Here is a 16,670-nt window from a genome sequence, read left to right on the forward strand (position 1 = left end):
ACCATTTAATGAGATAAGTATAATTGGGTAGAGAGTGTAATGTATGTGTGATTCATCAGGGCTTAAAGTACATTTAAATTATCCCCATCCCTAATAAACTACAGAAATAAAATTGTGAAATCCAGAACAAACACAGTAATTTAATGAAATCTTGTTACACAACAACTGGAAAATCCTTGTAGCTATAAGAAAAATGGTTTACTATCATTTTCTTTGAAAGGGCAGCAAGCTTAGCAAGGCAATGAAGTGTCATGTGTGTTTCCATCATAGCATCTTTAAAAGAAATTATTTATTTTAAAAGAAAATAAATTTTCTGTTAAGACAAATACAGCACAACTGTCTTTGTCTTAACAGAAAATTTCCCTCTTCTAAATGATGTGGCATTTTACTGGACAAGGTGGATCATTTCTCTGATGGGATATGAAAAATCCTAGGTTGCCAAAAGTTATGTAGACATTAAAAACTTAAAGAGATACTAAGATAGAACTTATTGCCAATATTCCTGAGGTAAGAAATGGGATTGGGATTGCTATGGATATGTGATAGAAAGGCTCACTGCTATTTCTCCCTTATCTCCTTGCTTCAGGCCAATCTGGCAAATGAATAGATATGTCTAGCAATATGAGAGCCAAAAAACACAGAAGATGCCATACCTGATAGGACCACCTCAGTATGTTATCATGTAATGTGGAGTGTTCAACATAATTGCACTGATTCCTGCAGAAAATAATTAACAACATGAAAGACATTATGAACTTTTGATAAACAAGGTGGATATCATGAATTCTTTTAAGCCATTTACAAGCACATACTAAAGAGTAAATTGTTTTATTTCTAGAAAAGGCTACATGGAACACGCTAATTTTTGATATAAACATACAATATATTCCCATATCCAGAGCTTTGTATCTCTTTTTGATTTGAAAGCCTAGTCAGTTGACAAGAATGCCAGACTTAGATTAGCACAGGATCTCACAAGCTAGCAACATGCTCAAGCTTAAAATAACAGTTGCACTGGTTTTCAAACATTTTCCTCCCTGCAGTCACACAGGAAAATTGAACAAACTCAAAATACTTCCACAGGAACTTTTTCTTTAGTATTTGACTTGAAGACCTGCACCTAGAAATGTGGATGGAAGCTGCAGAAGGTTATACATGCTAAAGGATGATTGGCACTGTCAGATTTCTGATCTGCAAGGTGAGATGTGTATACTGCGCATTTTGAAGCTAGCTGGAGAATTCAGAGAGTTCCTCAAGGTGTAGATGGGAACAATATAAGATACACATAAGATTAGTGAGATTCCAGCAAAATACACTCCCTTGAAATTTCCTGGAAGGACTGGAATCTGAAAAAGTTTCTGGGGGTTTGCAGATATAAGCAATAAGTGTGTATCAGATCCTTTTCACAGAGCTCTAGGTAAACCCATAAAATGAGAGTTTTCTGATAAAATGCTATTATCACTGCTGGTGAGTGAAAGAAATGTGAATTCAGGACCAGAATATTACCCAAGCCTAACAGAAGAACCTAATAAAATACATGAAGAGAGTTACATGCCTAAAAATAGAGTTCATGCATTACTTTGAGTGCAGATGTTTCTAGTTAGTAAGAAATTAGTAAAGGAGAGAACTTTAAACCCCATTATCTCCCAAACTTCAGTGCCTAAAGTTAAGGCATGGGACTGAAAGTGTCAACCACTACTATCCTCTTTGACTGTTGAAATTTCCCATTTTGGTATGGATTTGTATTTTTCTCTCAAAGCACAGTTCATAATGAAAACTTAGTAGCCAAATGCTGGAGATCCTTATCTGGGATAGGAACTGGGACTGAGGTCGTCTAACAAACTAGTGGGAACTGTGTTTATCAACCAGATAAACACAGCTACGAGAGCATGCTGACAGTAAGAAAGCAAATTGCCTTAAGTACAAAAGGAAATATAATAATTCCTCAGAGGAAAAAAAAAAATAGATCCATTTCATTTTATTTTTAAGGCCTTCAATACGTGGCAAGGCCCATGTTCCTAAACACATCTTTTCCACATTTTCCACATTTTAGCCCTTCATGTTTGTGCAGGAGAAATAAGCTAGAGTGCCTCATGCAGCCACTTTTGACAAAGAAAGCCTCTCTTCTCCTTGTATTTATTAAGTACATGGTTACATAGCAGCCAGGCCTCTTCCCCCGTTCCATCAGAACATCTCCAAGGTTGTATATTTGCAAAGTTTGTGAAACACTTCAGGATGACTATGCTAGTACATATGGTGTCCCATGCCACGAGCAAAGGGAAAAAAATTACTGTGGAGTAAGACAAAGTGTAATCTCACCAGCTGTAAACTACTCTGTCATAGCTGCTCATGTGCACACTCCTACTCCATACTAAATCGGGACACAAACTACTCGTGCTTTTGTTACAAAGTACTGAGCAAGACAGAGAAATAGATGCAGTTACCATAAGGAACTGACAACTTGGATGTTCTCTACCCTAGCATACCCTAAGCCCAAGCAGAATCTTTCCAATAGCCTAATAATGTAGTTTAAAATCTGTTGCTCATTTTGTGAACATTGATATGTAGAAATATAAACTTTTGAAGCACCTACAGATCTTCTGACTTGAGAGCTGCAGAACAGAAGTATCACTGAATAAAAAACTGGGGATAGCTAGATGATGCAGTTTTGTGACCATAATCTCAGTGCTGGATCTGGCTGGGATGGAGTTAACTTTCTTCAAAACAGCCCATATGGTGCTTTGGTGTTTTGGATTTGTGGCTAAAGCTGTTGATAACAAATCAGTGCTTTGGCTCTTGGTGAACAGTGCTTGTACAGTGTCGAGGCTTTCTCTTTTTCCTTAACTCTGACCCAATATTTAAATATGCTGTCCAATTTGATAGGATTAAAAGCACTAGCTTCCTAATAAAAACATATCTTTCAGGGAGAGCGTATCAGAAACAAAGTGAAGACTTAAAATCTTTTACATACTCTTGTATTAAGGGCAGAAAAACAGTTCAGCAGATTGTATCTCACTCATAAAGTCAGTGCATATACGTAGGTATTTGTTGAACACCAGCAGGACACAGTGACAAAAAGTTAAAGAAACCTGTTACCTGGCATTACTGTAATCTTGGCACGCAAGAGAGGCAGTTGTGAGTTCAGTGGAATCCACTAGATTTACGAAGGCCTTGGGAACCTGCAGTAATAAAGTAGAAATTATTCATGCTAGATTTGCAATTAAAGATCAGCAAGCAGCAATTATAGTAAATTATATCTACAACTTCATGTGTATTACTTCTGGCCTAGGATTCTGCCTACATAAAATCAATTTCCAAAGTCTTTGCCAATTCTGTCCTGAACCCTGATCCTATGCTTGCTATCTAGGATCATCATTTATGAAGTACTTGTGACCATGCTTTCTTGACTGAGACACAGCAATTCATTTTACATAACCAAAATGGCCACCAGCCAACTAAACTGAACTCAAATGAACTTGAGACTACCATTTTTGTGGCAACACAGCAATGCAAAACTGAGGATGAAACATCCTGCATAACAGCACAAGCACTCATGCAACACACCACACTTCTCCCCTGTGCAGAAAGCAGCTTTTCATTTACATAATGATATTTCACTTTCACAAGTGTACATAAACAGATTCTGGAAATAATAGTGGAGAGAATCTGAAGAAAATGTGTGGGTGGAATTTCCCCCATACACAACATTTTTCAAAGTCAGCTGGAGAAAAATGAGTGGTTGTGGTCTGATGCAACCAGACTGTAGCAGGTTTAGAATATGCTGTAGGCCTTCAATGCAGCAAAACAAAATTAATGGAAGATGCTATTGAAATAATTCAGTTAAACAGTTTATAGTCTGCTTTAGTAGAAATCTATCCTCATCTAGTCTACTATCATTAGTAGACCAAGACACAGTGCAGAATGCTTCCCAGAAACCATCTTAGGTAAGCAGATAATTCTTAGCTCAGCCAGCTAGAAGACCTTTAGAAAGGCTGAGATTCTTAAATAACCATAAAGTAGGAAGAAAGGTCTATCATATGCATTTTAATGGATGTTTTCCCTGGTCTATAAAAGTCATCACCAGGGAATTAGCAGCCTAGGTGTTCCACATCAGTAATTAGATACCAGTTACTTTGACCAACAGCCCTGTTAAACATAACTTTCAGACCTAGACGGATGTACTCCAATTTTCACAGAAATCATTTTAAAAATACCCAAAGATGGAGTGGTACATTAGCTTGTGTTGCAAAACAGAGCAGTTACCCATCCATCCTTTCTGTTAGTATGCGTCAGCTTTTTAAAAAAGGGAGTAAAACACTTAGTGAAAACAAACAGAGCCAGTGGGTTGATGTTAACGAGACTGGTGTTCTAAGTCATATGAAGAGTGATACAAATTCTAGCCTAGTAGGGGAGACTGGAAAAATACACAAAGGACTCAGCTATTCAGGGTTGATGAATACATCTTACCTTCTTATACAAAAAATCCAAGACCTCTGTAAGTTTTTCCAGGTTTTCTGATATGCAGTTCTTCTGTAAATGAGATTAGAAAGGCCATCAAAATTAGTAGAAAAAAGTTACTCATTTCCTAAAAGTCACAAACTCTGTGTATTGAGCTGTGTACTGAAGGGTTATTAAGAATCACTCTATTCTAAATTCAGCCTTAGCCAGCAACAAGTAAATAACACGGGAACAAGTCTTGTAATTTAACTGTCTATAAATAGAGAACTTGACATATAGTAAAAAAAAAAAAACATACAGGTATAAGGAAGAAAAGTATCTTTATACTTGAAGGTGGAAAACAACTGTTCTACTAAGACATCTCAGATTAGGGATGGCAAATTAAGTACAGATGTTTATAAATATAAAACACATTGTGTGCCAGGAGCTTACATCATTGGATCAAGGCATCCCAACATTCCAGACCTAACTACACCTTTGGTTCCCTGTGGCAGAGAGCAGAGTATGGGAAAGTGTCTTAACTACCTGCCTTGACTGCTAAACCACCCCACAAAGCACTTACCAGTTCTGTGGAAGCATAGGAGGAACAGGAGGTTTCAGCACTAAAAAACACTGTGATCAGCTTCCAATCATTTTGGAAGTCCATCATCTGGGAGAAAAAAATAAAGGAATCTGATGACAGGTGATCTATTTGCTATTTTCCTCTCTCACACACAATTTGCTGTGGGTTCAAAACCAGCAAGACCAAGCAATAGTCCATGGCCCAATCCTGGCCATCTTGGTCCCTTCCATTTGACAAACCACCCGGCTTTTTCCTCAGAGGACACAGCAAATGGATGGTTAGGCATCAAGTGCTGCAATTAATGTGGAACACAAAGCTCAGGATAGAGCCTGAAATTGCTGCTGCCGTGGGAGACTCTGCTGGAAAAGATGGCCATGGACAGCTTAGCACAGAACTTGATATTGTCTCTTTCCATCATTGCTGCAGCTTGCCAACAGGATTACTGTATATGAACTGCTGAGAAGAGGTCACACTAGTGGGACAAAGACTGGAATAAAAAATCTGAGAGCTAGAGCCCTGCTCAGCTGTGCTATGTTTATTAGGCAATGCTGTACAATCCTGAAGAGCCTTGGTTAGAACCACACAGTTCCACAAACATACATGCAAAATCCCTGTAGAGCAAAGAGACAACAGCAGAATTGCCTTGGCAATTACATTTTCCCATTATTTCAAGACTATTTTATGAAATAACATCATGGTTAAGAATAAAGGAGAAATGAATGCTTAAAGCTCCAGGATGGGACCTATAAAGCACTCAGCCATAAGTGATAATTCAAGCTCTCACCAGCATCTCCAAAGCATATTTAGGTCTTTATTGGCCTTTTTGAAAATATGTTCCTACAAGACCAAAAAGGAACTGAAGAGACAAATAATGAGAATTATTATTTTGGGTTGACTTCTCAGAAACACTGGCACAGTTACAGACTGTAGTTAGCAGAACACTCACATCTTTAGCCAACAGAAAGCAAACATACTGGCTTCCCTACCAAGCTCTTCAGTTGCTTTGACAAAAGTAAAAAACGTAGGATACTTCCAGAACAAAACTCTGCACTTGAAAAGCACAGAATTTATTCTTATTTACAACAGAAATACTGAAGCCCGTTAACCTCAAGAAATGGCATTTTCTGTTTCAAAAGTTTTTTGAGTGCTGTTTAAGTATTAAGCCACTTTTGTACCTTTTTCTGCTTCAACACCACACTTTCTGAATTATTCTGTGCTTTAAACAAACCTGATCCACTTTCATGAGCTCCACTATTTCTTCAGCTTGATGCAGGAGGTCTCTGAAAAGAAGAAAGGAAGAGAAAAATTAGGAAGGCATCAGTGATGTTAAAGCTTTGGCTGATTTTTACCATTGAATCAAAAAACTTTTGTGGGTTCAGGCTGGATTAATCTTTTCTCTCCTAAATGTGTTTAGATTAGACAATTGACTGTGCTACCCAGAGAGGTTTGGGTAATTAGTTCATATTCAGCTACCTGACTTTCAGACGTGCACTTAGATAAAAAGAGCAGCTTAGTAGGCACACCTCAACTTCTATTTGAGCCAAAAATTTGTTTTGCAGCCATAAAAGAGACCTGATGTTAACTCAGGTGATACAGACCCCAAAGCAGGGCTTTGATTCTCCTGATTCTGATGGGTGCCAGTTGAGCCACAATGACAGCCTCTGCCAATACTAAGCGCAGTGAAGTGCTCCAGCATCAAAGATTTCCATCCTTCCCCTTGTACACCAACTGCCCAGCCAAAAGCCCCTCAGACTCACCTGGCTTGACTGTCTGGCATCTCTCCAGCTGTGCCAGGTGGAGGGGACACATGTAGGACCGAGGGGTTGAAGGTGCTAATGAGAGCTGAATGACACACCCAGGTTAGGAGATTTCTGCAGCCAACAGACTGCTACTCTGCTGATTCATTACACACAGCTGAACTAAAACAGCACCAAAACCTGTAAAGTCTGAGGATCTCTTGGCAAGCATGAGAGGTATGCCCAAGCCCCTCTGCAACTGTTTTTCTTGGTTCTGTTCTTCACCTTGTTAAGTGAAGGCTTGATGTCTGAGTTTGCCTCCAGACTCAGCTCAAAAACCTCTGTCCCCATCTCATGTCAGCCACAAGTATTGTAGGTGGACTTAAACAGAGGCAGCTGTAGAAATGAAGCTATGGGAAAGGCTATGCAGGGAGACTCATAAAAGACCAATGAGTTGCCATGTTTTAAACCCCTTTTACAGGGAAATAGATGTCACACCAAGGGGTTAAGATACCAGTAAGATGATGTGGAGGGCAGGACCCTGGAGCTATGTCTTACATAGCATTTCAGTGGGCATGAAACTTTTACTTGCAATACCCTGTAAGCAAGCGAAGGCTGCCTTCAGAGACAGCCAGTAGGCAACAAATTCCCAGATGTGGTACATCTATGGCAGTCCCAGTATAAATTCTAAGCACATGGCAGTTCTGGGCAGGCAAACCCACACAAGATTTCACTGAGCCAGCACAGGTCACAAGCACACACCAGCAGAGACTGTGTAGTGGGTAGAAAAAAGAGGCAAAAAACCCCTGTTGGGCATTTAAGAATCTTGCAGCAGTCTGTCACACTCCTTCTTCACTGCTGTTTGTCTACCCAGACAGTCTCTTTAAAGCCATCATGGACAACCCAAGCTGGCTGAACTCATGTCCCCAGGTGCACCACTCCTCAGGCTTCCCTTACACCCCTGCAGGGTGCCTGTGCTGCACCTGCTCTGCAGCCCAGCAGAGCCCTGGAGCTCCTGCCAGCAAGCTGTTAAATTAATTCGCTGAAGTTTTAGTGTGACAGCAAGACGCACCTGCTAAAGTTGCCACGCTTAGTTCAAGGAAGTTCTTTCCTGTCCTATAGAAAGGGAAGAGAAAACAGGAAGTTCCTGTTATTCCATTTCTCAAAGAAAAATTATATTACAGCACAGCCTCAATTTCTTATTAGTTATGCTGCATCTCAGAGTGAAATTCGTGGCAGCTGTTGCAAGTAAGAATGGGGCCTTTCTTTCCCAAAACTATCGTGTCATCAGCTACTGCTGAGTAAGAACATAGTCTCAGATCTCAATTTTTTGTGTCTCTTTACCCTCTGCATGTTGCAGTACTTGTGCTTGCTTATACATAGGTATAAGTGATGCAGGGGCCTCTGTGTATACTCACATACAAGTGGACACAGATGTTTTTAAGAAAACTTAGTCTTTAAAGTTTATCTGTGCAGTGCTAAATCCTCATCTGGAAGGCAGTGACTCAAAAGATCTGCACAGACCTGCAGCTACAAGGTTTAGCCATATGTTCACTCATTGATTTGGATCTGCTAAAGGGGCATGGGAGAAGGAAATGGCATAAAGGTTATCCATGAAGCGCTGGGAATCAGCCAAGCAGATTAAGTATCAGTAGTCCAGGGTATCTGAACTACTGAGTTCTTTCTTAGCTCTGATAAATCCCTGCTTTCTAATCTTTAACTAGTGCATTATTATATTTACTGCCTAGGATTTATCACACAGCGATGATTCTTAATCAAGGGTATTTTAACCCTAAGGTAATTCTATAGCCTGCATAAGTACAAAAAATTTGTTACCAAAGGACAGGGAAAGTTTCAATGTCCCAAAATCGTTTCTATTTTACATAGGCTTTTTTCGTCCTCTCTATAAAACAATAAAAAATTGCTTGAGCCTAACCCCTGCACTGTGATGCTAGAGAGATTAGGGTAATGAAACTTATAAAAGCTAAGTATTAAGTCTTACCTTTGGAGTAAATCCTCACCAGATCCTGGTGTCTGTGAACAAAGAAGCAATAAGAACAAAATTAATTAAAGTGTAAACTAGACCTAGATATGCTGTTCCCCTACCTGTTAGAGATGGCATTGTTTTCTACATACTTTTCTCCATTGTGTTGTAATCACTCAAAGCTTTAGATTATTTTCCAAAACTTCCCTATTACAATGCATTTTCATGATCTGGTAATCCTTTCTTAGTTACTGCTTTCATTAATGATTCTTTTACATATGGCTTAAAACAGAATTTGTTTCATGAAATCAAATTCCATAAAACAAAATGCTATTCTAGACCAAATTTCTCTGGATCTGTTCCTACTCCTTTTCAACAAAGGACATGACCTGATGTCATTTAGATAATTTACATAGATGGCACTCAGCAGAAGAGTGTCTGTTAAAAAGAAACTACATCAATAGAGGAACTTCACTGATTTCAGAGACTTTAATGAGGAAACAGTGACAGAGATGTTTGCTCTAGGAAAGCAAACATTCCCTAAAAGAAGATCATTTACATGTTTTTCTATGACACCCCCACAAGCAACAAGGACACCAGCACAAAGATGACTTGTTCCAAAGGGCCATGCACGTGATATGGGTGAAGCACCCTTGCATTCAGGACAAAAAATTTTTTCCAAAAGAGAGAGGTACTCACAAGGAGTCCAGAAGTGCTGATTTTGTAAAGGAAAAGTATGATATAGTTATGGATACCATCTCAAATTTGATTGTTGTTTTGTAATGAGGGAGACTCTCCCCCATTTCTCACAGCCTCCCCGGTGGCTATAAATTTTTACTCTACAGTCATTTCTACACTTCCTCAAAGCTTGAGAATTGTGGTTAAATTCTTTTAATTGGGCCTCAAATCAGTTTCAGAGATTCACTTCCAACTATTAAGACAAATAAAGATCATCCAAATCTAACTATATTATTACAGGCAGGAGAACTTTAACTGAAACGTATCTTTGTGATTCTTGGAGACCTTCTGCCTTGTAGGTAGGAAACCAGTTTCCACAGAATACACTTCATGAGGTGGAAAATCTACTGCATTTCTCAACAATTTATATTTGTTCCAGTTTGAATTTTCCCAGCATCTTCTTCCAGTTATTCAATCTGTTATGCTCATTGGTAGGAAAATCCATGCACTCTAATCAAATATCATGGTTCTCTGCAAGAGCACTGTGATCACATTTCCTCCTGCACGAAGTCAGCTGGCTATTTTTAGACACAGGGTACATTGGAACACTGAACAGCAGGTATTTCCAGCCATTTTTTCACCAGAAGTCTTTGATGCTTGTGGAAAGACTGAAGTCTTGAACACCCTGAGACTCCAAACTGCATCATCAGCTGACTTCATCATCACAACAGAGGAAATGGGTCACATTCAGCACATTTCCTGCTTGTACTTACTCTTTGCAAACTTCCTATTGCAGTGACTGCTTTAATGTCAGCTGGCCTTAGAGCATGAACTGCAGAAAAGCAAAAGATTTCAGGTTACAAGAAAACCCAAAACAGTAACCCCAAAAGAAAGTCACATTCACCAGCATATTAAAACAAAGTTGGCTAAAATGGTAACAAGTCTATACTGATTGCTTTGATTGGAGGTTTTAAACTAGTCAGAAAGCATAAGAAACATTACTCAGGTGTTCAGCAAATACTTTGGGTGTTTAGAGGCACTGAAATGCTCAATCATCAAGCAAGAAAAGATCAAAAAACACTGCTGGGAATGATTGAAGTAATAGTGACAGCCTCAACCACCAGCTGAAGAAACAAAAGTAGAAAAGTAATCACAAGAGGAACAAAAAACTAAGGAGTTTATAGAGCCTAGCTCCACTTCAGTCAATCCCATACACAGGCATCCCCACAAACAGCTGATTTCTGCCCCAGCCCATTCTCAAATAATTTTGTGAGGGAAAGCCTCTGCAGAGACAATATAAAACACACACCTGAAGATGAAGGGGTCTCAGGGTACGTTGCCTGCTCACATGAAAACTGCAAGCTTCTTAGAGCCTTAGACATAAAGAAATAAATATGGTTGATTGCTTAGATCTAACAAGGAAATTTGTTGACTGAGGGGTCCTACAGGCTCCATTCTCACACTAACCAAGATTTTACTCATGTAAACAACTTTAAAGAACAATTACCCCTCTGTTAGAAATGCATGGGAACACAGATCTGGACAGCTGCATTTTCAGTTAACTCTTCTACAACTTTACACTTTCTGCTCAGTTTTCTTACTGGCTGCCACAGCACTGGGCCTGAGCAAACAATGAAATGTGCTGAACACATCCTGCCACATCCATTGCTGCAGTGACTGCTTCATCTGGAAGAGGTCATAGGGACAGCTACTGCAGGCATCTCTGTGTGCCAAGGGGGGCACCCAATTGACACAACAAATCATCTCCAATACACAACAGGAAAGGCAGAATGAACCAATTCTGGCTCCTTAACAACACCTGGCCAGGTGATCAGAGAAGGCAAGGATGTGAGTGATGTTATTCACTCAGCATGAGAGACAGCTCAGTACCAGCAGGAACATTGTTTAATGCCATCCTATATCCTTATGGCAGGCACAGCCCAACATCAAGGGCTTTAAAGGGACATGAAAGGCAATCCTTGCCTCCCCAGGTGACTTGGCAAGGGCTTCCCTCATCACAATGACTATCCCTAATACCCAAAGGTGAAATCTATATAGTGACAAGGGCCACCAAGATACCCACACGCTCCCTTGTGCCCAGCTGGAGGACTCTAATGGTGCAGACACTATGCACTGTTGTAAAGCAAATAAAAGTTTAATTCTGTGTTTCTAAAAGAGCAACAGAGCATCTAGGAACAAGTGCTAACCACAAACAACCTACGTACAGGATATGCAACCTAATAACAAACATTGCTCGGAGAAAACCTCATTTCCTGATTGTGTTCTGTAATCTTGCAGCTGCACTATCACATTGCTGACTCACTGGCTTTGCATTTCTTCTTTGCAGAAGCAGTTTACAGCAACAAGCTGTATTCTTTCTTCTTCTGCCTGCCTCAAAGGAAGCAACAGCTTGACAGGTAATGATAGGTATTAAAAACAGAAAAAAAAAGAAAGTTGTACTCATACTTTACCTCTAGCTTCTCATATTCTTCCTGATCATCTGCATTACCTTTAAAACATTAAAGAAAGGGTTACGCTATATTTTTTTTACCTTAGGAAAAAAAAGCTTCACAAGACTTAATATACCCAAAAGCATAAAATCTGGAGAGAAGGCACCTTCCTCATCTGCCCTACTTTTCAAAGATGAGGCTCATCCCAACAACCAGACATATTTTCTTTGATTTTGTATACTGGAAAAAGCTTTTAGCTATTGTAAGCAGGTGAGATCTCTTGAAATTAGTGGAATGCGATGAATTTATAGCAACAGGTGTTGAACTGCTTGTGGAATGCCTCAAACAATCCCATCCTCCACAGGCCTTCCCTACCTGTTTTCCTCTTCAGCACATTTCATACACTGCCGTAGTTTCATTCTGTCCAAATTTAGAGTAGTTTGAACATGCACAAGGTGAAACTCCTTAGAAAGGAGCAATTCAAATTAATCTACATCTTCCACAGTCAGGGAGCAGCATAACACTGTTGTGAGTTTGCCATAGTGATACAGAAACAGCTGCAATTTCTTCTCTTAGTGGAGTGTTGGCAGATAAAATAGCCTGTGGAGCCAGGAGTCAGGCCTGTAGATGTTTCAGTAAACATTATTCTCTTTCCTTGAGCATACACTAGGATTTATGCAAATAGAATTTGGTTTATTCTAAAATTTCCACAAAGATAGCCACAAAGCCTAGATCAGCTGAACTTCAAAGCATGCTCTCAGCTGTTCTTGCTTGCCCTACTGAAGCCATCAGCATCCAGCAAGTCCTACACAGAATTAGAATAACTGTCCTTTAATAGTCAGGAGCTATTTTTGGAATATCTAGCCCTGCTGAGTACTTCTGGCTTGTACACCTTTCTTTCCCTGTCAATGACAGAGTAAGAGCTGAGCCAGCTCAGTCCAGCAGGTGAGACATCCTCAGGTGTAGGGTAGCCAGTGGCGCTCAGGCATGACCTCAGCATGAGCTATTTGCAAATTTATATTGTTTTTACACTACTTTGTAGAAGGTTGAGAGAGTTTCCTGACTGCTGTGTGACATATTTTTAACATTTCTGCCTGTTCAGTCTGTGGGTTTTGATGATGCTTTACTCAGGGCAATAACCAGAACTCCAACTCTGTTTGGGATACTGGAGGCAAAAGCAATTTAACTTGTCTGCATCACACAAATCTACTGCAGGAACTCAGTATCTGAAAATTTTAACACTAATTTCAACTACATTTGAGAATAGTTCCTTAGGTTATATTGAGAGAGAAAGAGGATCCAGTCCCAGTTTCCAGAACTCAGGGAGTTGGAGGAACAGTTTTAGAACAAAACCCCATACCTAGTCAGGGATTTTGCCTCAGACAATATCCAAATGCAGATGCTTAGGCAAAGAATAAGGAAAATACAGGTATATTTCCATTTTCTTGTGCTCCCCGAGCAAGCAATTACTTAATGTTGATGAACTCCCTGACATCGTTCTTCCACAGATTTGCCTATTCGTTTGTCTAATACTTTCACACTTTTGGCCTCCCCCAAGAACTCTGGCAAAAGATGCTTCAGCACTCAATTACATGTTGGAATAAAGTACTTCTCATTTGTTAATAATCTGATTCTTTCCTTGTTGCTCTTGTAGTTATTCCCTTGCTTCTGCAAAATTTGCCATTTTGCATGCACCTGTATGTCTTTGTCATATACCTATCCCTTCTTCTCCAGGCTGAAGAGTCAGTTTCTCTGATCTCATGTTGAATTTTTTTCCTAAGTCTGACCACTCTCCCCCTTTATTCCCCTCCTAGGTTTTACTACATCTTTTCTGAGATGAAAAATCCAGACCACTGTCAAGATGCAGGTGAACCACGGCTCTGTACACAGCAGCAGCAATGTGGTTTTTATGCTGTTCACTTGCTCCTTATCCAGATCCCTTATCCAGATCACTTCTGAACACGTGCAGAGCCCACATCCCAACAGAGATCAATATGAGCATCACAGTTAATAAAATGGACATGTTCATGTTTCTGCTTGGCTCACTCCCTTGGGTGGATATCATCTAATCCTGGCAGTTCTTTTACTATTTGTCATCAGTTTGTTCAAGGATTTGGTTGGTACTCCTCTTGTCCCCTGTGCAGAAAGCCTTGGAGGGCAAGGCCTTTTTTAAGCTGTTATGCAAGGACACCAAAGACAAAAAGAATTTGTCATGCTTTAGCCTTCTTTTATGCATCAGTCAGTCCTACAGACTCCGTGTTTCAGAAGAATTTGGAAAATGATTTATTGGTTTTCATTCCTTTAAAAATGATTCATTATTTCTCTTCAGATTAATTTTTGTCTTAGCTGATTACATTTTAACCTCTTCAGTTTTCTTAGTTTGTTTTGGATTTACACTTTCCATAGGATGACTTTTTAAACTCCTGCTACTCCCAGTATTATAGTTACTCCCTTACTATACCATTGAATAATTCTAACTTGTATTTTCAATTTTCTTGACATAAAAAGGAAGTATTTTTCAGACAATTCTCCCAAAATTTGGTAGAAGGATTCTAACTCCTTTCTCCCTTACTCTTACAGTTAATATGTTTCAACAAACAATTCTTATAGGCTGCTATCAATCAACAACTTTTTTCCTGGATATAGTTTTCAGAGGAACTGCAGCCACCGTGCATATTTTTCACAAAATTAAAAAGCTCAAATGTTATAATTTATTCTGATTACTTCAGGAACCAAAATCTCCTAACAGTTTATTATTTATCAGAGCACCTTATAATCCTCTGAAGATAGTGATCATCACAGTCTATTGCTAAGGTAAATTACCAGTTATCTTTATTTTCTTACAGGAAGACACCTGAAGCACAGAGCCAGTAAAGCCAAAGCATACACAGCATTTTCAGTCTTAAGCACCTACAAAACCATCACTGGCACCAAACATGGGCTTCAGAGACCCAGTATAGGGAATAAGGGCTCCCCCCTACCATGAGTATTACAGAAATCTGAACAATGCCTGGAATGCCAGGATGCAGACTAACCTTTCACTTCATCTTCTATCACTGAAAAGAAGATGATCATAGCTATGAATTCAGAGAAAGCCTCTGTTCCTTGCTTGAATTTCTGCACCATTTTGGCACAGATCTCACTGCTAGTTTAATTGTTTGGGGAGTTTTCTCTCACCAGAATGCTTCAGTGCCTAAGACACAGTCTATCACCAGAACAGTGGAAACCAATGAACACATCTTCATCAAAAAATGATCAAACATACCCAAAACTGCATTTAAGATCACAGTTTTACTCACAGATTTTCTTCATACCGCTTCTAAAACTCCTGCTATACACCCACCTTGCAACAACTAAAAATAGAGGTTCCCAAATACTGTGCAATGCTAATTTTCAAAGGGCCTTCCAAAACTTACCTTCTGAGGAGAGCAACCAAAGGAACAGCACACCTAACAATAGCTTCATGGTAACCACCTCTATCAATGATAATCCTGGAGTGCGCTGTGTTAGATGTTAAGGTTGAAAAGAAAGAAATTCTCTTCCTTTTTCTCCTTTATACCTTAAAAGCTGATAACTCAGCAGCCATAAAACTTATTAGCTTCTACCTTTGGAAAGCAAAGTGATGATGATATCTCATTTCATTGCCCATCCAAGGGTCAAAGAAGGGGACAGCTCCTCTCACTTTGTTCAGACAGAGCTGGCCATTTTTCAGGAAAATTCTCAGCAAATCTAAGGACCAAGATCACATGAGTCAGCTTCCAGCAGGGTCAAGGCTCTTTCAGGCAATATATAACATATTAGTTTGGTATAGCCTGCCTCTGCCAGGGAGGGAAGGAGCTTCTGCTCCTGAGGTGACAAGGACAACTGAACCCTGTGCAGCAGCCCACACCCACCCAAAGAGGAAGGCTGTGCTCTTCCTTTTGTCTCCTTCCCTACCTGTGCTTTCTTGCCTTCAACCAGACTCATGCTGGGCCTGTTTCTCTTCCCTAGTTCCTCTTCTGGCAGATTCTCCTTCACTGGGTTGTGCCTCAGCAGTGTTTGCCATGACAGAGCAGTGCCAGACAAGCAGCATCAGTAACTCTGCCCTCACACTGCACAGGTCTCCAAGCCCCTTGCGGTGACACTGTCACAGTGGCAGTCACTTCAGCAGAGTCAAAGAGTGTGCAGAAATGCCAGCTAGGCTGTGATACAACAAACACTCCCCAGTGAGACAACCACTGTGCCTCAACTACAGCACCAGGTCAGACCTCTGAAGGGCAGCCTGCTGGCCTCACACAAAACACCAGAGTGACCTCTGGCCTCTTCTGAGCCCACAGACACCCAGAGGGAGCTCCTACAGGAATAATGGGAGTCTGCTTAAGTAAAGAGCTTTAAATGCTTAAATAAGCCACTAGCACACCCAACTCAGGCAGTCTAACCCATCCTTCAAAGGGGTTTTTGTTTATTCTGGCTTTCTGTTCTTTCATGATAAAAATTTGACATTCTTTGAAGGAACATGCTAGAGGTAGACCTTGTGCTCATTTCTTTTCAAAAACCAGGAATGCTATACTAATTCTGAACATGAACAGCTATTATTCAGAGCAACATGCAAGAAGAAATGTATATAGACAGGAGAAAGCATTCCTCCACCCCCTGAATCTCCACCCTTAACTCAGCAAAAACATACCAGCACAAGGGGCTTCTCACCTCAGACATATCTGCATGTTCAAGTCACAGAGGGATGAGCTCATTCTGCTTGGGGGTCCCACACCTGAAACAATCTGACACCCAAACTCCTCTAACCAGCAAGATAATGAAAAGTT

The 16,670-nt window shown here is 40.0% G+C and overlaps 1 protein-coding gene across 1 annotated transcript in view; it reads right to left on the bottom strand.

Annotated features, from left to right (window-relative positions):
* PLB1 (phospholipase B1) overlaps positions 1 to 15,333 on the bottom strand; it is a 77,031-nt gene extending 61,698 nt beyond the window's left edge. Inside the window, exons 1-13 of the mRNA XM_058802287.1 lie at positions 15,285 to 15,333; positions 11,890 to 11,927; positions 10,728 to 10,791; positions 10,192 to 10,250; positions 8,759 to 8,790; positions 7,829 to 7,872; positions 6,778 to 6,862; positions 6,249 to 6,300; positions 5,021 to 5,107; positions 4,468 to 4,530; positions 3,097 to 3,179; positions 2,230 to 2,239; positions 654 to 710 (exon numbers count right to left, since the gene is read on the bottom strand). Of these exons, the coding sequence (XP_058658270.1) occupies positions 654 to 710; positions 2,230 to 2,239; positions 3,097 to 3,179; positions 4,468 to 4,530; positions 5,021 to 5,107; positions 6,249 to 6,300; positions 6,778 to 6,862; positions 7,829 to 7,872; positions 8,759 to 8,790; positions 10,192 to 10,250; positions 10,728 to 10,791; positions 11,890 to 11,927; positions 15,285 to 15,333 (723 nt within the window). The remainder of the gene's footprint in view (positions 1 to 653; positions 711 to 2,229; positions 2,240 to 3,096; positions 3,180 to 4,467; positions 4,531 to 5,020; positions 5,108 to 6,248; positions 6,301 to 6,777; positions 6,863 to 7,828; positions 7,873 to 8,758; positions 8,791 to 10,191; positions 10,251 to 10,727; positions 10,792 to 11,889; positions 11,928 to 15,284) is intronic.
* Positions 15,334 to 16,670: the final 1,337 nt, after the last annotated feature.

Source organism: Ammospiza caudacuta, chromosome 3 (assembly GCF_027887145.1).
Source record: "Ammospiza caudacuta isolate bAmmCau1 chromosome 3, bAmmCau1.pri, whole genome shotgun sequence".
Taxonomy (NCBI): Eukaryota; Metazoa; Chordata; class Aves; order Passeriformes; family Passerellidae; genus Ammospiza; species Ammospiza caudacuta.